At 47.1% G+C, this 22760-nt stretch overlaps 1 protein-coding gene across 1 annotated transcript in view; it reads right to left on the reverse strand.

Moving 5' to 3' along the window:
• Window positions 1-22760, reverse strand: part of COL27A1 (collagen type XXVII alpha 1 chain) — a 164343-nt gene that overhangs the window by 14545 nt on the left and 127038 nt on the right. The window contains exons 38-45 of the mRNA XM_072883342.1: window positions 10207-10260; window positions 9978-10085; window positions 8447-8500; window positions 8086-8139; window positions 3108-3164; window positions 2896-2949; window positions 1883-1936; window positions 427-480 (exon numbers count right to left, since the gene is read on the reverse strand). Of these exons, the coding sequence (XP_072739443.1) occupies window positions 427-480; window positions 1883-1936; window positions 2896-2949; window positions 3108-3164; window positions 8086-8139; window positions 8447-8500; window positions 9978-10085; window positions 10207-10260 (489 nt within the window). The remainder of the gene's footprint in view (window positions 1-426; window positions 481-1882; window positions 1937-2895; window positions 2950-3107; window positions 3165-8085; window positions 8140-8446; window positions 8501-9977; window positions 10086-10206; window positions 10261-22760) is intronic.

Here is a 22760-nt window from a genome sequence, read left to right on the forward strand (position 1 = left end):
TCCAAGAAACATTACTGCATGGATAAATGGACTCCAAATCTGGAAGGTTTCAAGCCAGAAAAGTTTATGGTTCAAGTGAAAGAGACACTTGCCTGGCTCAGACAAGCCAGCTGTGGCTGGAGACACCACAAACAGGGGTATGGGAAAGAGACACAACCCATGGCAATGACTAAAGACCTGCCCAAGATTCACCCATTGTGCTGGAGCTGTAATTGTCTTGATCTTCTCCAGCTCCACAAAGCCAACGTACTATTGGGCTTGGACACTCAGATACATGTTTACAGCCCTCCCACTAGGTTCTTCACAGTCTTTCAAGGCATAGACCATAGGCCAAATCACACATGCTGGGGAAAAACATGAGAGTCCTCTTAATTAGACATTTTCTTTAAACTTGGGACACTATAAATCCACCCTGCTGAAACCTACCACATCACCTTTGGATCCCTTTGCTCCTGGCTGGCCTGGTGGTCCAGGATGCCCCTACAAAACACAAGCGAGAAAAATCTGCTTGAAATTCTCTTCTGGCAGTATCTTGCATGAAGTACAAAGAACAGCATTTTTTTGTGCTCTAACAACGTTGACCGTATGGAAACAATTCAGGGGAACAGCCTGTGCTCAGACAGGCCTCCTGGGGAAAAAGGAGCAAGGAACTGTCTCCAGAGAGCATTTTACAGGGTGTCAATTGGAGAAGAAGCAATGCTACCCCCTCACTTGGGTGGTGTTCTTATTTGTGGAAATCATTCACTAAATTCCAGATGGTGCCTGGAAAACAGTGCTGAGAAGTGGGCAGGAAGGAGCCTGTTTTGAGAAAGGTACTGCAGAAGCTACGTGCAGAACGAGTAGTTTATACAGTGACTACATCTTTAGTGTTGGTACTACCTCCCTTTTGCATGCTGCAGCCCTTTCCTTGGTTTGGCCTGGATGTCAGATATTAGAGAGCTACCTATGGAGGAGTAAATCAGAGAGGGTATTTCACTACTCTCTTACTAGTCTCTTCCCCATCACACATCTCCATCTTTTCTTCTGGCCATCCAGGGGGTTTTTGTGTGTATTTGTGTCAGGGGCAATTTCTGGACTAATATCAAAGAAATGGTAAGTAAGGACACACCTGCAGAGCTCTCCTTCCTCAGCTTGTTTCTAAGCCATGTGTTTCTAATGGCTCTTTACTAAAGACAATCCAAAGCTCCTCAGAATAAACTACATCCACGGGGGAATGCAGCAGCTCTACCCATTTCTAGGCCATATGACACAGCACTAAGATTTTACCCCAAAATAGAATCTGTTGTTCTTCCCAGCAGCCCTACAAAGAATGGGAATTGATTCAATTTTATTTCCCAATGCAAACGGCATTTAATGTGCTGCTGCACTCACAGTTGCAATAATCACATATACAAATTAGATGCTGCCGTATATAGCAAGGGAATAAAAAGTCCTTCCCTTAAATTTGGATTTAATTTAGTCTTTCATAAATGCACTGGTTTGAGAGGAAACAGCATGCAGGCAGAATAATATGGCCTCACCTCACACTGGACCAGCTCTCACCAGCAGCATGCCAAATGTATCATTTCCAAGCGGACGCTTCCACTGTCGTTGTCATCTCCCACTGCCCATCTCCTAAGACTTCTAGTCCCTCTTGGATTGTTCGGAAAAGACAGTTTTGGAAACAGGCTTCTGGGAGTGTCTCCTGTTCTGTCACCCATTTACTACTCCCAACATGTGGCTCCAAATGCCTGTTCTATCGGCCTTGCTTATGGAAATGCACACGTTGCATTTCACAGCTCACCTCACATTCCTTACTGCAGCCCCTCCTACCTTCCCTTTTGCATCTGTTTTTCACATGCATGTGGCATTGGGTAGCTTACAATAAAGCAGTATCTCTTACAGGTAAGCCTTGCTGTCCAGGTTTTCCTCTTTCTCCATCAAGCCCTTCTTGACCCTTTAAAAAACAAGAGAGGGAACATGTGTTTGTTCTTGGGTACTTTTTTAGCAATGGGAAATAAAAATGGATGTAACGTTGTATGGGGCAGGAGAAGAGATACATATCTGCATTCTGCTCATACAGAAATGTCGAAGCTTGCAGGTAGCGTGCATGCTCCCATGGATATGCATTGGAAAGAAATAGCTAAGAGGAACTGCTAATCACCATCTAAGCAGTAAAGAAGTACCTAAATACACACAGCACTAATGTAAGTGAACAGCTGGAGACTGCTGTCCTACAAAATAAGGCAGCAGCACTGCTACCCTGGTGAATTTAAACTCTTCTGTACATTACTGTAACAGGTCGCTCTGACCAGCTGCTTTTGGATGGAGGTAAGACTTAGTCCATAGAGCCTTTACAGATCAACACCAATCAGCTGCAGATGTCCTGCAAAGAGGGCATCAGAAGCACAGGGGAATAATTCATAACCCTGGTCTTGCTTTTGAGAGAAATCCCGATAAGATTTTGGAAGCTTTCAAACCTCCAAGTTAACAGAGATCTTCCCACAAAAGAGTCTGCAGCCATGGGCACATCAGTCTTGAATTTTGTTCAGCATCGACATGACTTCTCCTGTACACATCTTCCCCAGGGTATTTCCTTGATAATCACAAATACCTCTGATGAGATGGTCCCACTCATTCTTTCAGTCTAGTGTGCTCAGGAAGGTGCATGGCATTGTGAGATGCTGACCTGCAGGACCTACATTTGCCTTCAGAAAAATTTTTACCACTTTAGGTCAAGATCTTTGAATTACTCCTTGTTTGAAACACAGCCATGTGCAGTGGTTGACAAGGGAAAACAGTGGGTTATGAATCGTCACTACTGTGCAAAGGGTAGACCTTCTGTGGGCTGATGCAGATTGGAAGCACTGCCCCAAGACAAACATTTCTGAAACATGTACTTGGAATAAGACTTACAGGATAACCAGGGTCTCCAGGCTCCCCTCGATCACCTCTGTCACCAACGGGGCCCTACAACAACACAACAAAGACTTAAGGTGGATGTAAAGAATCTGTCATCTGCAATATCTCAACGGCTTGTGCATGTTCTACAAGTAAGGAAGCAACCTAACTAAGCTACCTGCAAAAACCAGGCCAGGATTGATTAGAGAAGGGATGTAACGTCTTACTCTGTCTCCAGGTGGTCCCTGTGGGCCTTCTACCTTCCCGTCATCACCTTGTTCTCCCTGTGAATAAAAATGCTAGTATTAATATAGACAGCAGATTATATGGCAGATGCTTCTGTACAGATCCGATCCAGTCCTCCCATATCGTGGGCTCCTAAGTCAAAGCCTCTGTTGAATGTCCTAACTTTTCATCCAAAGAAAGTCTAAGCAATTTTGTTTGTTTGTTTCACAACCTGGAGTATGCTGACTCTTCCCATTGCTTTCCTGGTTTCTTTGGTGGTTGTTTCTGCCTGGTCTAACCATCCTCCAGGTGCAAAGGGTTATTTTCAAAAATTCCTAAAACTAAGCGAGAACCATGTAATTACGACAATATGGGAAATAGTTCTCTGCCTCTGAATTTTATTGCTGACAGTCAAACCAAACTCTTTAAGCAAGCATTTCCCCACCCTCACTGAGTGCTGCCTGGGCTGTCATGGGAACAAGGGTGGTCTGGATGGGCTCCCTGGTTGTGTGACACCATTGTGGGCTTGTCTTACAATTGATCAGGTGAGAGGGTCAGCCCCTTGCACACTCGCTGCGTGAGCAGCTCCACTCGTTGATGGGATGCTCCACAGCAAGAGCTCAGAGCTCATGGTTTGGCTGGTAGATACCATCACCTGGATTATTTGTAACTGAGGCCTCTCTAAAACATCCACAGAGAGATCCCTCAAGACTTAACACAGACGCTATCTTTTTTAATTCTGTTGTATAAGTCATTCAGGGTCATGGTGTCCTATTTTCTCTGGAGTCTAGCTCAGACACAGCTGTTTCTTTGCTCCCCATAGAAGACAGCTACATTCCAGCTCCTCCAGTTTTTGGCTACTTCATATCACTGAGTCTCTGGCACTCTGGGTCCTTAGGATGAACATGTCTCAGAGCTCCTTTGATGTTGCAGCTACTGGATAGAGGAGGTCTGGGGGGTTCTGGCACAGTGGAGCTGCTGTGTTTGGAGTGCTTGGGGTGCTCCTAGAGCCTTGAACATCCAAATCTCCATAGCTACGCAGAGCCAAGTTTCCACAGACTTCTCTCATTCTCAGTGGTTTTATCAGCCCTTTCTGGTGTATTTACGACTATCTTTGACTTTCTCTCTGGGTTACTCTCATCTTCTATTTGAGTTGCAGCTGCTGATAGTAAGGGTGCTTGGGCAATTTCTCAGTGATCTTGCCTCTGGGAGAAGGCATTTGGGGTGCTTTGCTTGTACGTGATGTTTGGTAATGACACGCCTGGAGCAGTGAATAACCCTCGGTGAAAAGACTCAGATAGTGGAGCCAATACCTTCTTTTCTGTAGGAACTAGGTGACGGCTTGAAATCAGGGCTGTGCCACTGCTGAGAGACACACTGACCCACACTGACTTCTCACGGGCTGAGCACCAGTGTTGACGTTTACAGCTTGGTAGAATGAGGCTCAAGATTGGGCAAAATCTCTTGCAGTTAACCTCAACCGGTAGCAAAGAGCTCAGTGCATGTCTCTCCATTACATGCTTGATGACAGTGGCATTTTCCTTCTCTGCTGATGCGTCATGTGTTGGATGAATGTTGCCAGGATTTCCTATATAGTCACAGGTTATGGCTATACTGTCCTTAAGAGATAGTGTGCTGGGTGGGGAACTCCGGCATACTTGTCTGGGGTTTTGGGGAGGTATCATGGTAGAAGAAATATATAGGGAGAAACTGTGCCAGGATGGCTTGAGAATATAGTACGGAGAAATACGGATGGAGAAATTTGGGTGGCAGAGTAGAGAGAAAAGAAAGTAATGCCTAACAGGCTCTGCCAACAGTTTCCAACACTACTGAACTTGCTCGTTGAATTCAGCAGCAGAATACCTGGCAACTGGTTTGTTTTCTAACCACTGTCAAAGGAATGTAGGCTAGAAGGGAAACAAAGCCACCATTTCTCAAGTCTCAGGAAAAAAATCCCAGTATACATGTTACTATACAGAAGTCTTGGCACTGATTGCTTCTTCCCAAACAGGACGTGAACACCTTGCCATTTGGGAGCTGAGACGAGCGTGATGAACTCAAAGAAAGCTCATAATTCTGGGGACCCTTGAAGAGCATCAAGACTCACAGACTTTCTCCCCAAAGCTGAGTTGTGGCTTTGTGTCCCCTTGACTCTAATTCCCACCTTGTCCTTTGTCTTCTGACTGAGAAAATCCTGCAGCCTGGTCAGCTCTAGGACTGCAAGACTGAGCTCCTGCAGGACTTCCTGATGCCTCAGCTGCTCAAGAGGGAGATGAAAGGTCTGCGCTAATTCTTCAGTGAAAAAAAGTTAGAGTAAAGGGCAGCAAAGTAAACATGTTGGAATACAAATGGAAAATGCATGGAGAAGAATGGAAGGCTTGTTGTTGTTGGCTCCTGTCCCAAAGTGAGATACACCAGTTTGTAATTTTTAAAAGGATCCCATCTGGACTGCTTTAAGCAGCTGCCAAGTGCAGGCGTCTGCTCTGAGCAAGGCCTCTTTGAGGAGCTGTAAATGTATTAAATGCGGCGGAGTAGCTGGCTGGTATGGCACAAGGGAGCTGGATTCCACAATAATGCCTCTCACCAAGCTGCTTTCTTCTCTGGAAAAGGGAAGACCTTCCCCACCATTATATATCCTCCTTCTTCAGCACAGCTAAGTTTACCATGTGGTTTAGAGCCCACAGAGCAGTCACGGTCCCATTTTCGTTTCCTCTTAATTTTTCAGATTCAGGCTTCCATTTTCATGCTCGCACGCATGTGCGAGGTTACAGATGTCCAGAGGGAAGGAATCTGTCTATCCTTAGGCTGAGATCAGGCAACTCTTAGGAGACAAGACTTATGTGGAGCACCTGGATGCTACAGGAAACGGTGCTGGCGGCTCAGCACGCAGTGCTGTGCTCTCCTCATTCAGCTGGAGCTGCTCCCCAGCAAGGTGCCAGCAGACCCACTGACCTTCCAGGAAGACATGAGTGAGATCTGGCTGTCAATGGTCATTAGCAGATCTGACTGTTCTCAGCAGGATGCATTACATGCTTTGGTGTCTTTGTCAGGTTTCAGCTTGGATACTTGCACGTAGAATTCATTTTATCATTAGCGTTGCTGTGCTCTGATGACACAAGATCCATGTTATCTCTGAGAGAGTGCTCTTCTAGTATCCATTTGCAGAAGAATATTTTTTGGTGAAGGGGAGAGTGCTTCACTGAGCACTTCAGATTAATAATTTGGGGACCATTTACTACTGAAACGATGGGAGCTTTCAACAGGATGGCAACTTGCAATGTTTTAAAATAAAACAACAGCTCCAATTTAAACAACAGAGATACATATCTGCACATCTCTTACTCCTTCTGCTGTAAGGCCAATGGCTGATCTTGCTTTTGGTAGTCATGACTCACAACTTTTTGCCCAAGGATGCTCAAGTTTCAACAGTGGGACTGTGAGAAACCTCTGGCCAGGCTCTCAACTGACAATGTGCTTGGTCGTGAGCTCTTGCATTATTATCCTGGGCTGGTTGTGCTTGGTTAACACTTGCCGCTTCCCGCATGGCCACTCAGCAGAATACACCTGAGGAGGAATGCTGCTGAAGTCTGGAAAAGCAAGAGGTGCAGCTTGGGAAGTGGATGGGGCAGCGTTAGAAAGGCTGGGAGTGGAGAGGAAATTCAGCAAGGCAGCGATGGAGATGCGGAGCAGCAGGAATATCACCAGCTGTTCCTCCATGGATGTGTTTCAGCAGCAGGAAATGAGAGAAAAAGCAGCATGGCCATTGTTCATCCCCAAAGCAAAATTTCTGAGACATGTGAATATCTTAGTGGAACACAACAGTTCACCCTGCTCCACTGACTCCCGGCCACCAGCACAGAGATTCACTGCTGCCCAAGGAGCCTCCAGGCAGAACACAGAGAGCAGCGTGAACAGGGTGTCCTGACACTCAGGAGCGAGAGCTGAAAGGACACATTCAAAGCCCCAGCAAAGTCAAGCCCTTGGGAACTCTGTCCCACAACCTCCTTTTATAAGCAAAGAAGCTCCTGCTTGCACACGTACAGCTGCAATCACACCTGTGTGCAGAGGGAAAGCCGAAAGCTCTCTCGGCAATGGGGAGCAGAAAATGAGCGAAAAGAGTTCACGCATCTTTTCTCTTTGTGGGGACCCCAAAACTGACCAGTCCCAATTACCATCACTTCCCACACCAAGGGAGGGAGCATCGCTGCTGCTACTGAAGGCACGTGAGGGGCTCCAGGAGCACTGCGAGTACAGCCAACGCCAGCTGGGCTGTCCTCGGAGCGCGGAGCAGCCAGATCCGCCGACAGGAAACCATTAAAGCGTGAGTCACTCCCCCAGCCTGAACTGGTTATGGCCATGCTGACTCAGCAAAGGGGGAAAAACACAAGGAGAAAGCCGCTGTGGAAAGAGGGCTCTGACTCAGGCCAGCTGCAGCAAGGGGGTTTGTCGAGGGGTGGGGGAGGACGGGAGAGGTAAGGGGGTGGCAGGCGATGAGGAAAATGGAGCAAGGGCAATGGAGAGACCAGTTCTGCCTTGCTTACAACACGCTATCGGCTGATTTAAGCACAGATGGGCAGCTTGCTGAAGATCAGCTAGTTTGTGCAGGGTGTTATTCTGACTTGATACAGAAAGCCACTATTCTGATTTCTTTCAGTTTGGGAACTGAGCAGAATTTCTGCGGATGCAGGAAAAACTTGTCCCCAAAATGCATGCTGGCTGTCTCAGCCACCGGCGCAAGGGCACGTGGTGTCTGGAAAGCATGTGCTAGTGGCACGGGTGTCCTGGCGCTGATTTGCAGAAGTAAAGCTGCAGCAGGAGTTATGTAGGTGGCTGTGCTGTAGACGAGGCACCTCTGCCTCTGCCACAGGTAGAGGAGGAGAGCACAGATGCATGGGTGTTATGGCAGCGGGGCAATCGTCTCTATGTCAGCTCAGCTTCCATGCCAATGGAAGACAAGATGGCTAAACTCTGTGAACTTACCTTTTCCCCCTTTGGCCCTGGTGGTCCAATTGGCCCTGGTGGTCCTGCATGTCCCTGTGGAGAGCAGACAGCATGTGAGGAGACAGGAAAGAGCTGTTTGACTGAAGGTCGTCCCTGGTTTCCTGCCAGATCTCGCAAGCCCTGTGTCGTGCATCCCAGCTTCGGAGACACATGGGCCATGGCAGAGATGAACCAAATGCATCTGCAGAAGTCGTGATTGTGCAAATGCAGACTAGAGAAAGAACTAAACTGAACTCAAGATCAGAAAATCATAGTTTAAGAATGATTTTGCATCCTGGAGTAGCAGTTTTGTTGCATTTGAGAACAGATAGAAGCTGGAGGATGAAAATAAAATCCTTACCTGGTAACCCTTTAAGCCAGGTTCCCCTTGAGCACCCATCCTTCCTGGAGCACCCTGGAGAGGCAAGCACAGAAAGCACCATGAGAGTAGCCTGTGGGTATTACCGCACAAGAAGAGGATGCACTGGGCTATGCAAAGCAAAGCTCAGCACCACCTGAGTGTGGCCACCCCTTCTCCAGGCCACTGGTGAACTTTGCTGCAGCCATCTGAAATGCTCTTGCTTGGCTTTAACCTCTTACACATGAAGAGTGATGCTAGGAGTGCATTCTATGTCTTTGCCAGTCTGTAACAACAGGTTCCCCACCTCATTCAGATTTGCTACCAGAAAAGACTGCATAGTGTGTGCTCTTCATCTGCCCTTCTGGACGTCTTTATATCCAAATTAGCTTTGTGTTAGGAAGTCCACCAGCGAGACCATTCTCATGCATGTCCTAATCCTAAACCGTTGGGAGGAAACCTTTTGGTGTGGGTTCTGAGGCCAAGAAAGGAGTTTTCTGGATTGTGATGAGGGTGCTGCAAGAGCTGTTTATTGCATCTTTAGCAGACGGAACAAAAGGGTTTAGATCAGATCATCAGATTAAAGTGAATTGCAAACTTTCCATATAGTCCCATTTAGCGTGGAAGAAAGCCCTTTCCACAAGACAGAGACGTGTTCAATCCAATAGACTGCCGCTCAGATACTGCTTTGCTTCCTTTAGAAATAATCCATGGAGGCTTTGCCAAAGAATATGAAGGGAGGATATATGGGGAAACCATAATTTCTAGTGCAGGAAAACACTATCAGCAGAACCATTACTCCATCACTCATTTGCTACTGTTCTGAACATTGCCACGATTCCCAGTTCATAACTAACTCCTGCTTTTTCACCAAATTCTACCAAATATAGTGCAAGAAGTTTCTTTACCAGCCTGCAATGCATGAGGAGGTACTTATTACTGCTGCTGTCCCAATGCATTTGCCTCATGTGCCTAAAGCAAACTAACGTTCTTCCCTCTCCGTCATACTGTTGTTCTCTCTGAAAGCCTCACCTTCAGTCCCCAACTCGAACCCTTTCCCATGCTGTATTTCTCCTTGCTGCAAGTGTTTTAGATAAGTAGATCAAGAGTGGGTGTAGAAACAGGGCAGAAGTCCAAGGCAGAGTTCCTTATAACAACACAGTTCGACTTGGAAGCAGCTCTTGCCATGAGTGTGCCGTCTCAAAGGGAAAGATCTTAGCAAAAAATAGCTTATCAGCCCTTCCCAAGAAAAATCCCTGATATTTCAGCCCATCTGGGGAGTTCTGAAGAACTGCACGATGCAACATGAGCACCACGATGCAACAGGGCACCAACACAACCACCACTATGGATCTCTCCTGTGCTGCTCAGAGCAAGTGTTAAGCTGTTTTGGTCAATTAAACCCATCTAACATCATTTCACTTTCTGTGCTCTGAAGCTTCTGTTGGGCTCTCTGTTTCAGTCAGGCCTGTGCCTACCACTGCTAGCCATGTTTCTGCGTGTTGTGTTCAACCATTTGCAGAGCTCTTCTCACCATAGGTCCCAGGGTACCTCGGGATCCTTTAGGGCCTTGGTTCCCCTTCGGCCCCTCCTTCCCTGGAGATCCTGTCTCGCCGAGCTGCCCCTGGTAGCCCTTGCTGCCCTGCAGAACAAAAGCACTGACATTAATGTAGGGCAAAACTGCTTCTACAGATAAATATCAAAGATGAGCAAAGAAAGGGAGATCCAGAGGAGGAGACGTTATCAACAGGAGATGTTCCTACCTTCTGGCCAGGCTTGCCCTTTTCCCCCTGTTTTCCTGGTTTCCCTTCCGGTCCCTAGGAGAGCAAAAAAAGCTGTTGGAATGGGAAAAGAAGAAGTCTCATCCCAACCAGCCACTCCCAGGCCACTTCCCTGGTACACTCAACCCTGACAGCGTCCTCACCCATCCTATCTTATCCCCATGGGAGCCAACAAGGAGGCTAGGAAGTCATGCAGGTAAGGCCATAATTAACAGGTGCTACAGCGGGAGCATGGCTGAGTTTGTTCTTGCGCTGCTCCAACACATGGAGGAGAAGGAAACCTCATTGCTTAAAGGTGGAAAGATCTCTGTGCCCAGGTGACTATAGGGCAACATGGCTAAAAGGTGATATTTTTCATCTTCAGATCACATGTCAAAGACAGGCGGGTGACGGAAAACTGCCATCTGATGTGTCCATCTGTCCTCAAGGATGCAAAAGAGGGATCTCAGAAGTGCTCCTTGAAGACAGCACCCACTGAACTGAAAAATTACACCTACCCAGCCACTGCTACAGAAAGGGCTGAAATAGGGAGAACACATTTACCCTGCCCCCCACAAAATGTTTCCTCTGGTCTGCAGACAGAGCTGCCATCTGTGCACCGCTGCTTTACAAACAGAGTTGCATCTTTCACCATCAACTATGGCACTTAATTGGATATCAATGCTTTTTATATGGTTCTAGGATACTGGCAGTGGAACCATTGCCTCAACAGCAATTCTCCTTATTTTACCTTGTAAAAACAGGCAGTGGTTTCATTTTCTATCTACCTGCCATGCACAGCTTTCTGCTCTCAGTGCAAAAACCTTCCCTCTATTTGTATTATTATTACTGCAACACATAGTGCACATTACCGCAACACAGCACATAGAAATCACAATATACTGATCAGGCATCCAGAAACGGAGTGGGATGCAAAACTTCAGGTGGGAGCCACAGCAACGAGAGGCAGAAATGCTGGCCTGCTTTCTGCACCTAGCGTGGGTGCCTCACAGGCAGCGGAACCTGCTGCCCTTCCTTGCATGCACACAGCAGAAATTAGCTGTGATGAGCAACTAAGTATAGCGCGCTCTCCTTAGGGAGCCCAGGGAGTTCATTTTTTCAGTGTTTGACCCCGTTGGCTGCAAGGCAGACAACATATTTTGGATTTGACAGATAGAAGCAAAAGTATCACTGAAGAAAATAACTCATGCTTTTTGGCAATTGCGACAAACTTTTCAACAGCATCTACACACCAGCACGGCATCTCTCCCTCCGCTCTCCCGCCTCCCAGTTAAGAAGGTATAGTTTTCACCACCGTTGATGTTGCAGTCTCAGCTGAACAAAAGCAACTTATAAAGCTAGCGGTATCAGAGGGTTTTCACTCTGATCTGAAACATGGGCCTCATAAGTGCCTGCTCTTAACACAAAGGAGCAATTCAGATTTATTATAGCCCTAAAGAATTGTGCCAGCTCTTCACTTCCCCAAAGGGATAGCTCCATTTTACCTAAGTCAAACATTTCAAGAGCCCACCTTGCCAGCACTATTAGAGCTTCACGAAGGACAGGTCCCTGCCGAGGAGTACACAAGTCCTGTTCTGTTGTCTCTTCCATACTGCTCGGGGTTTTTGTTCGCTATTTTTTGCTGCCACTTTCCTAGAGATCCCTTTTGGAATTATTTTCCCACAGATGCTGAGCAGACGCAATACAGGATGAATTGTGGGTGCCAAGCTTCCAGCGTCACCCACGTGATTTAGACTTTTGACAGGAGTACAGAGAAATCCTCACCGATGAAAGCATCAGCCTGGGAAACAGCCATCCCCATCCAGCTCTGCAGCTAGCTCACCACTGGACCTGGTACCAGGTCCCTCAACTTCCCCACGTTATTGGTCATGATGTGCGTAGCGAAGCAGCAATAATGCTCACAGACCCTGTTCTGCAGCAATACCGTGATGCTTAGTGGCTTGAAAATTTGGAGAGTGAATAGCGGAATCACTCACAAAAGTTTACTGTTAAAACAAGACGGGAATGAATAAAGACACAACTGGGATTTCTAATTAGTTGCATAGTGTTTTTCCATCAGTCTTCCTAGACTGTGCACTAAGATCTTTTGGAAGCACGGGCAATAGATGTTGCTTGCAAATGGGAGAAAGCCTGTTTTAAGCTAAATCTGTTCCTGGCCCCAGTGACGGCCAAGCCCTTGATCTTCTCCAGCGGAGTCATTTTGCACACTCAGATGTGCTCCTGAATTGCTGTGCTGTAACAGCTCTTGAAACAAATACTTCCATGTTACGGTTCCATCCCCAGGATGAGGATGCGTTACACTGTCTGTAAAAAACGCAGACACCAGTGCATTGATGAGATGTACCCTTTTATCATTGTGCAGGGCAGATGGATCCTGTTCACAGGGGAGGTCATGAGGATCTGACAGCTACTTCAGAAGAGTGTGAAGTACAGCCTGGTTCCCCCCGCCTGGATACATCTCCCATGGAAGCAATGACTGAAACTTGCTTCTACCCTGCACTGGGAAATGTCTTTGCTTTTCAAGAAGACAGGTTCAGGCCTTAAATCTTCCCATCTGAGAAACAAAATTTCCACACTGCTCCTAAAATCTGCCAGCATTCAAGTTCATGCTTGTACCTGCAATCATGAAGTTCAGATATAGGGTTAGAGTCATCTGGGAGAGGGAAAAAACCAAAACATAAACCCAACTTTGACAGTCCAAGCCCTGCTCACAAAAATGAATTCGATCCACAGAAGACTGTGCCATGTTCAAACAGGGTCTCAACTTTGTGTTCCTTCAGCTTGTCTTTCCCTGTTGGTGGAGTCGGAACACAGATATGGGCTCCAATAAACTCCCTGTACCGGCTTTCCCCCTTGTGATGCATTGGCCTCATTGAGCAGGGATGTTCATATACTCCAGAAGGCTCTCCTGGGTCCTCCAGCTGGGGTGCGGCTCCTTCTTCATTGCTGGAGAAAAAAAAATTGGCAGCATCTCCAACTTTTGTCAGTGATAGTGAGACCAGCTGTCACTCGCAGTAAGCCACAGAGATCTTCCTTTGAGCCTCCCTCACTGTTGTTAGCTCTCATCTGCTGGTTAAAAGCTTTGCTGGTATAAATAAATGGGTCAAACCGTGCTGGTGACACCATCAGCAGAGATGTGGCTTGGATCTTGCAGCCTGAGTCACCTCCTCAAACAGAGTAAGCTCTATCAGCAAAGGATAGAGCTCTGTGCTCTACCAGCATGCTTTCTAGGACTTTGGCCAGCAGAGCTCTGCTGGTGAGTGGGAAGCCTACCATATGTCTGATTTTCCTGGATGTGCTTTCTCCAACTGCGTAGGAATTTTGCCCAGATGAATTAGAGGCAGTTCAACACTTGTCTGGGGTTCCCAGATATGTGATATCTCTACTTGTGATGATCCAGATGTGGTTGCTGTTTGTTGCAATCCCAGATGTTCACAGGGCACATACACAGTGGTTTGCACAGTTCCCAGAAATCACCGCACACACGTTACACAGGCAATAACAAGCCCAGCAACAAGTTTGGTAGCCTTCAAAAAAGGTCAGATCCTTTTTCTCTCCATTCTTCTGACTCATCTGTCCAGGGATGGAAAAATCAGGGCCAGAACAGGGGAAAAAAAAAAGGATAAAAATAAAATTCAGTGAGATTGTAACTTCATCCAGGGCCTCCAAAGTACATTAGGAATCTAGCATCTTTTGGCACCTCTTCCACTGCCATGTGAAGTTCCTAGGGTTCCTACTCTCTTTAGCAGAGACAGCAATGAGGGGCAGAAAATGTACAAAAGCCTATACATAAGAATAATTAATTCCAAGTTCTTTTTGCTGGATTCAAATCAGTTGGGTTAGTGTGCCAAGGCACTAAACACTTGATGCTTTTATTCTCGGGGTTTGTACACATTTTGTTGTATGCTTTGGGTTACCAGTTTGCTGAGAAAACAAATCTTCGTTCCAAGCTTCTTCCATCAGCGGGATTATTTTTAAATGGTGATTTCTCTTTGTATACTGCACTCTTCACTGGAGAAACATATCGGTACCTCCAGAAGATGATGGTATTTGTGACCAGGGACAGTGGAAAGCAGAGGTTTTACAAAGTCGCATGCCTTCAGGCATGCCAAAATATCCAAGGAAAGCAAAAAAATTATCATCTTAGGTCTAGCATGTTTAAAATTTCATTGCCAGCTTCAGTAAGGACACAATTTTATATGGTTTTTTTTTAGTATAGCCTTAGATATTCCCCTAAGTGAAAAGCTGGATAGTTCATTTTCCAATGCAAATGGATTAATTTTTAAGGACAAAAAGAGTCTTTCAGCTGCTGATGGCCTTGGCAGCAAAGTCAGGTCTCTTGCACGGCACAGCAGTAACATTTATTGGGAGCAAATAGATGAGCAGCCCAGCTTTAAATTCTCAACACATCAACAGTTAAAAACCATGTTACAACAACAACATCCAGAAAAACAAAATAAGGAAGTTGAATGAATTGCAGAGAGATATACCCCAAATGGAGCCAAACAACAGTGTTGAAGTCCAGACCCAAACTTCCCCCACATTCAGCGATGCTCTGCTACATGCACTAGATCCGAGGAAGTGGTTACCGAGCCGTGACTCACCGTCCTGGTTTGACTCAAGGGGAACTGTGGCTCTTGGCACTTCAGAGGATAGATATGTTTCTGCTTTGCTTGCAGACTTACAGCATGGCACGGGAGAGAAGCTCTATGAGGGCATAGTACTGACGAGATAGCTTCCCAAAGCCTGTTTCAGGCAGGTTCAGGATTACTCAGGACTGTTGTGGAGCAGGAGTATATTTTCAAATTTTTTTGGGTGCCATTGACTGAAGGCCTGAGGTCACTCCTCCCTACCAAAAATGAGGCAGGGGGAAAAAAAATGAGGCAGGGGCAAACAGAAGAATCAGACTGCAGCTACTGAGTAAAGAAAAGAAAGTGCCAATGGTGACAGGAAAAAAAAAAGGTGATAGTTTGAGGCACTGGATGTAGAAAGGGCAGAAAAGCTAAAGCAGCAATAAAGGTAGGAGGCATGAAACATAGGATGACCATGCCCATATTGTTCAGGGCCCAGCCAGCGAGCTCATTTAAAGGGAAATGAAAAAGCCCCATATCATTTCCTACCGCTCAGCAATGTCTCCATATGAGAACCTCTACTTAATAAACTTTGATCGAGAGAAGCCTCCCCCCATGGAGGACATTTCACAAGCACTCAGGAAATTAGTGGGATTATTGGGGCTGGGCATTTGAAGACCTAAATGTTTCTGATTTATAAGAAACACATTTCATAATCACTCTGTCTAGCAGTAGTTTGGAAGGGGAGGAGACAGGGCAGCAGCTCCTGAATGAGCATGGGAAAAGAAGAAAGACTCAACTGTTCCCGAGAAGAAAGACCTGATTGTACTGTGACGTTCAGAGGGCTTCACTGGGATCACTGGGAGGTAATGGGCTCTTGGCCTGCTTGTGGAAACCTGAGTGGTGAGTGCAGGTAGAGCTGGCTGGCTGAATTCAAAGAAAAAGCGAGATGGGGAAATCCTATAAAAAGATCTCAGAGGGAAAGACTACAGCTAGCGTCACTATGACCTTCCTTTCAGCTGAGTTCCTCAGCTTAAAATGTGGAATCCAAACCAAAATCTTGTATCCCAAACTCTCTGCTTTAGTGCAAGTTCTTATCTGCAGGCAGATATTGCTCTGAAATATGCCACTTATGAGGAGGTCTATTTAACTTGGTTTTTCTAGGCAGTCACAGTGTAAAGCAGCAAAGAGAATCAGGTGCAGAACAGTGCTGTGTGCTCTGAGCTGGTCTGGTTTGGTCTGATAGCCCTGAACTGCCACTAATTTGTTGTTTCTGGGAAAATCCCTTTTTTCCCCTCTCTTTGCCTCTATTTTGTCATCTCTAAGGAAGCACAGGAGACAAAAGTGCCACCAAAAGGCTCAATGGCTGGGTGGGAAGTGCAGGAAAAGTGCAAGCCCTCATCCCCACTGAGCTATGAAGCTTTCATACATGATGACACCAAAATGCTCCAAAGAATTAGCCAGTGCTGGAAGCTGACAACTGGGAAGAAAGGAACAGACCGAGCACTTCGGCAGTATAACTCCAATTTACACTAATGAGCACTACTTGTGCTCTTTTTTTCCTCCCCCAAACACTAAGGGTTAATATCTTCCTTTTGAAGGACACAGATGCCCTGGGGTTGTGGAAGAGGAGGGGAATGAAATCCTCTCTTGCAATAAGGAGGGGAATCTTGGAGTAACTGCACAAAAAGTGCATCTCCTTCGTCTGAGTCAGGAAAGAAACTGTGCCAAGTCAATGGGATTTATTTCAAATTTTGGCTCATTTTGACTGCTATTAACTCTAAACGAAGACCAGCTGGGATCAGCCTGCCTTCCCAAGCAGCAGAGAGACCAGGCAGAGCTGGCTGAATCCCTGCAAGGACAAACGGCCCCTCGGCTGCAGGAGAGGAACTTTGGTCGCGGCAAGCAGCGGTCCCCCGGGGACTGGGAGAGCTCTGTGATTCCCTGCAGGATTCCTCCCAGGGCTCACAGGCAACCCTGGTCCAATCCAAAGGTTTCAATGGATTTGGTGGGCTGAGTCACAGATACCAGCATAGCAGACAAGGGGAAAAAAACCCCCCACAATAAAATCTCCCAAACAACAAAATCCAGCATGTACCTCTCCATAAAATGAGACGTTTAGACTTCCACAGACGAGGCTGGACCTGGGGCCATCAGCAATGCACTGGTTATTAAAGCAAAAGGAGAAGCTGATTGCAGCTAAGGGCAGAGTTGCCCGGGGATGACAACGTTGCTTCTAGAAGGGGAAGGAGAGAGACCTGTGGACTGCAGCTATGCGGAGAGGCACTCGCCCTGACCCTTGCTCTCGCCCTATTCAAAGCAAAGGGTTTAAGCACGCTTGACTGCATTCCTGAGCAACTTTGTTCACCTTTGATTTTTGATGCAAGGCAAATACCTGCTTATGGCTTTGCTGGATATTGGTCCATGTGAGTAATGACACTCCAAGGCTGTTACACAATGACATACCACGGCCAAGTGCAAGCACCTTCAGCTATAGAAATGGGACTCCGGTATAGGAACTGGCCCTGCTGATGTAGCAGCTACTGGAAAGGACGGGCTGTAGGGCAAGAAAAGCATGTCCTGTTGTGTTCCCTCCTCCTGTATGGAAGGGGTAGCTGTGGCTTGGGATGTGGATCATGCACAAGCCCAGGAGATGTTCAGCTCTGCAGCACAGGGCCCATGCCCTTTGACAAGCACAGCTGTCTCAGGAAACATCTACTGAGATGTGTCTGGGCCAATACAGCCTGTACCAAGCCACTGCACAGGGCCCCGGAGTGGGGTTGGGGAGCTCCCAGTCCCCCTCTGCCTCTGCCACTGACTGATCTCCTGCATGACCCCAGGGCAAGTCACTTTACTACTTTGTGCCTCTACTGCTAGCGCATTATTCAAGGGCAAGATTAGGAGCAACAATACTAATTTCCTAGATTAAGGGTGTGAGGAGCTTGCTGTCACCACTGACACGCTGCCGGGGCTGCCACAGCCCTCCCCTGCACACTGAGCACAGTATTCTCCATTCTTCCCATTGCTCAGTGGGAGGGTAACCCCACACCTTCCAGTTGAGGGAGTTTAAGAAACTTCTTTCAGGTAAGAGCTCCACAGACAGCCCGTAGACCAGGGCACAAAAACCAGCTTTTCCAGGAAACAACAGCTCAGCGCATTATCAAAAAAAGCATAGATTCCTGCATGGACAGCAGAGATTAAAACCAGAAGTGACTCCAGGATTGTCCTTCGGCAGCCTCAGTGTTTCCAGGGAGCTGGATGCCATGTAAGTGATGTGGCGTTGCCAGCTGTCGCTGAGCTCATGTGTTCGGAGTGAATGGCTGGATTCAGCGACAGCAGAGCGAGGCGCTTTGTTGCAGAAAATCTTTGAATCATGTTTTCAGTGGCAGGAAACAGAAAAGAACAAAGAGCAAAAAACCACTCTGGGACAAATTTGCTGTAAGTGATGTTTGGACAACTTTGTAATAGAGCAGTGTGTCGGATGAGAATGAGCTCCTGCTCTACTCTGGCATTGCAGAGCCCAGAAACCAGCCCCATCTCAGCTCTGACCATAGCGTGCAGTTTCTGGAGCGACTCTGCTAGCTCAGAGCAGAAGGTCCACCCTGTCAGTAAGTCCTCCTTCCACTTCAGGATTGTAGCCTGTAGATGATGGAGACACAAGAACACGATGGGAAGGATGCTGTCCTCAGGACACCATCCAACGCTGCGTGTGGAGTTGCTGCCGCTCTGGGCAGCGATGTGGCTGAGACCACAGTGCTGGAGCCAAGAGCCATGAGTTCACCCAGCGCTCTGTACTGGGCTGGATAATGGCTTTATCCTTTTCAAAGCACTGTGAGTTGCCTCAAAAAACCTTCTCAGATCTCCACCCCAGCCCAGCTCCATCACTCTACCCTCTTGGAGAGCAAACGAAAGGACTTTGGACCTTGTCACATCAGAGCAAAAGGATTTACCAGCCCTTAGAGCTCTTTTGGTCTGCTCGTGCACATCTGCACCATGCAGCACGGCTGGAACATGCAGCCAGATCTTCTCTGATGTAATTGTTTATGGCGATTTATACCATTGGAGCGTCTGGCTCAAAGCTTTCCGAGTCCTGACGTGGCTTGAATGACACTGCAGATAGGATTACAGGTTAAAAAGGAAGTGGAAAAAGAAAAGAACTCAGCTCCCAGTTTTGCTGAACAATGAGGGATTTTCTTGTTTCAGAGCATGTTGTATTTCATTACCTACAGGCTCTCCAATTGCTTTCCTGGAATTGTAAAAACCTCGCTATCAGATGTCTGCCTTGTATGACAACCAGCACATTACGAAAACCACAGTGCACAGCTACGGAGCGCAGCTGGAAACCCACCACCTCCCTCCTGCCAACTGGCTTGGGCCTTTCGCACAGCCACTGGTGGATCAGTTGTCCTCCGCGGGAAGGGCTGAAATGCCGTATTTTCTGTAGGTGGAGAGGAGAAGCAGCGGAGAGGAGCACTTTTGGGGGGGGGTTGCTCTCAGGGACCACTTGCCTGTGTCCAGGTTGCTGCTTGCATACCGGTGACTTCAACCTTTGGCTCTTATCATCCTCTGTTGCGAAGAGCAGGACTGACTGGCAGCCAGATCCTTTGTAAATGCACATTAGCCTCCAACAATGTTCTTTGGGTATTTCAGGCTCCGTGGCACCATCCCCTCATACACTTACAGGTCTGCAGATAAATGATCTTTTTATTTTGGCAAACTACACCATGACACTTGCCTTGCTGATGGACTGCTGATGGACCTTTGCCAGGGTTTGACAGGCCGTTGTATCTTCCAGTCTCCCCACACACTGCAGAGACATATCCTTGTCCTGCCTTGCCCGTACAGAAAGTATGAATCTCCAGCAGACAGCTCCTGCTCCTGCTCCCTGCACTGTTGACCCCAGGATCTGCATCTCCAGCCAGTGTCTCTGAACGGAGATACCCAAACAGTCCCTGGTGCTCTGCAAGGGGAAGAGATTTTCAGCTCTTTGCTGCTCAAACGAGCCAACCAGAGGTCAAAAGGCCAAGTCTAGAAGAGGGTCAAGATCAAGTGAAGGCAATAAGTTTGTATTAGAAGATGGAAACCACTGGGAGGAGATAATACGCGAGACAGCAGCTCAGGAAAGATGCGCATCTCTGATGTGATTTTTAAAATCTCAAGTGGGTCTTGCACTCAGCTGTGTGTTAGTGTTTCAGGTGCTCTGATTTCTCTCTTATGACCAGGGGGACAACTGGCCCATCCCTCTGCTTAGCAGGAACTGGAATTCAACAGAGCAGCGTGAACTTGGACGAAGTGACCAAAAGATAGAGGATACTCGCGTATCTCAGCTCCAGCTGCCTCGAGTCCTGCCAGCCACAGCTGTGAGACTCATGGACCATCTCAGTTGCCAGGTTTGCTTGCTGAAATCCACTGGCTTTGAAACATGTACAAACTACCCCTGGAGACTCAGCTGGGGCCTCCCTGCTGCTTTTGTTTGAGATTTAAAACCACAGTGGAAACCGGTTTTGAGATATGTTAATACTGGAAATGGCTGAGCCAAGTTAAAGCTAACGATCTTTGAAAAATGTTTCTTGAGCACCAAGAGAAGTTTGGTTGTGCTCAGTTGGTAATGTATCAGCATCGGGACGGCTTTCTGGAAAATAGAACCTTGCTCAGTAAAGTCAGACTTGTCCCTGCTGTAGGGACTGATCGTCTCTCTTCTGCATGACCCGGAACGGGAGCACAGACCCTTTATGCTTCCTCCAGCTTTAGCACCTGTGAAGGTTTTCCAGTGCATCCCTTCGTCTGCCACCTCCCCGGGAGCTCTAGGATGGTGCAGACTGAGGAACTGCTAACCTCTTTCCACCCCTTGCGCTGGCCCGTTGCCACGTGGTGTGCAAGCTTGTACATGCCCTGCCAAGTTCCCCAGCTTCTACCTGCTCTGTGGCTACACGGGGTGCTGCCAGCACCAGGCCTTTGCCCCAGGCCAGTATGTGCAAACTGGGCTGAAAATGTACCAGAATAAAAGCAGATCATTTCAGAGCAATCAGGTGCCTCATTTCCTACATCTGTCAAGAGGACACTTGATAGTGAAGTGCCACGTTCCTTTAGACATAACCAAAGTAAAGATTAAGACTAAACATGTCCTTGGTGTTCAGGAAAAGTCTCCAAGAAGTGGTGTAGCTGCAGGGACTTGTGATAATCACGGTTTTTCCAGAGGCTGTCGCTGTTTGTGGAGGGCACGTCTCTGTGGGGCCCCTCTAGTGCTGAAGCAGAAGGCAACACAGGGCCAAGCCAAAGCATAGGAGAAGCTTGTCTCTATGTCCGCAACTGCAGATGGGCATTAGCTTCCTTGAGCTAATATGAATCTCTTCCAGAAGCAGAAGATGAGCTACACACTCCCAGATGGAGGTCAGTTTGTTGGCACAGGTAACTAGACAGATCCTTGTGTGTGTCTCTCCCACTAATGGCACAGAAGCATTAACATCTCCCCTGTCCCTTTTGTCGATGAGCAGGTTACCTCAACAATACTGGAGCAGAAGCAAACATGTCTAGCCCAGGGAAAAGTCAGTGGATCCAGGCAGGAATGCAGTGAAGCATGGATGTAAGGACTCCTGGGTGTCATGCCAGGAGGGACCAAATGAAGATGCAATAGCTAAAGATGAAGTTCTCTTTAAAACCATCTAAACTGAGTATTGGACAGCATAACACTATCACATCAGATGTATTAAAACCATATGCAACATGCGTAATGTGTAAACACACAGTATCTGCAGCACACCCAAACCCAGCGTGCCTCCTCCCTGCAATGCAAGAGCCTCCACACCTTCCCCAGGCAATTTCTGTGCCACCCTACAAATCCTGGGCAGGAGTTTGTCACTGTGCAACCTTGGCATTTGCCCTTGGGTGAATACCTTCAGGATTTTTCCCTGATGAGATTTGTGTTATCTTTGTCCAGCAGCCTTAAAAACCTCTGTCCATTGTACGCATTTGTGGTGGGCTGTGCCTGTGGTGGCTTTTGTGACATGTCTTGCAGAGGATGGGTTGACTTTATATTCCAGCTTCCAATCCCCAGTTGAAAAGGAGGGAGTTGCAGTTATCTTTAGCGGTTTACATCTCTGAGCTGTAAACTTTATCTTGGTAGAAATCTAAGGAAGATTCTACTAATATTTGTACATTTTCTCCATGGGAAGGTAGGATAAAAGTCTCAAAGAAAAAATGGGAAGAGAAAAATTATTTGTACTTCTGTCAGAGGACTTCCATCTTTAAATTACCTCAGCGAGTACAGGAACACCAGCCTATATATTAGCTAACGGCCAGGCGTTTGGCAGAGGAGGCAGTGCTATCTGGAACCTATACAGGTCTCTGAAAGTCTGCTTGAGTTTAGACATAAGGATATACAAAGAAGCATATTAAAATAGTAGATGGAAATATAGCACTCTGCAGTAAAAAAAACAAAAGGGAGTGATTATGAGCAGGAATCTTGGCTCTGTTGACTCTTTTTTTTTAAAATAAAACAGAAAACGGCATCATGTTCCCAGGGACATGCTGGCAAACAGCAGGGACAGAGTCTGAGAGAATCTATATTTTATACTCTATAACTTAATATGGCTTTTGCATGATTTTAGTATTTTTATTGCTTCTTAAGACATGCACAATATAAACATGTGAACCAGCCAGAAGTACAGCACACGGAGGGCTGGGCGCTGAGGGCGGCTGTCCAGCCACGCCGGCCTGCAGCTGGGAGGGAGCTGGGATATTGGGGACCACCCACCCCTCGCCCGTGGTACAATCCCAATCCTGCAAAGAGCTCCCTGTGGGTACAGGAGGCTGTGGCCAAGGATGGCCTTATTTGGGGCAGGACTACAGCCTTATTCTGCACATTTATGGTGCTGCACCACAGTATTAAGCCAATGTTTCCACTTTCTAGTCAAGTCAGTGCTCAAATCCCAACCTCAGCCCAAAAATAACACAAATCCAGCCCCT

Source organism: Ciconia boyciana, chromosome 18 (genome assembly GCF_034638445.1).
Source record: "Ciconia boyciana chromosome 18, ASM3463844v1, whole genome shotgun sequence".
Taxonomy (NCBI): Eukaryota; Metazoa; Chordata; class Aves; order Ciconiiformes; family Ciconiidae; genus Ciconia; species Ciconia boyciana.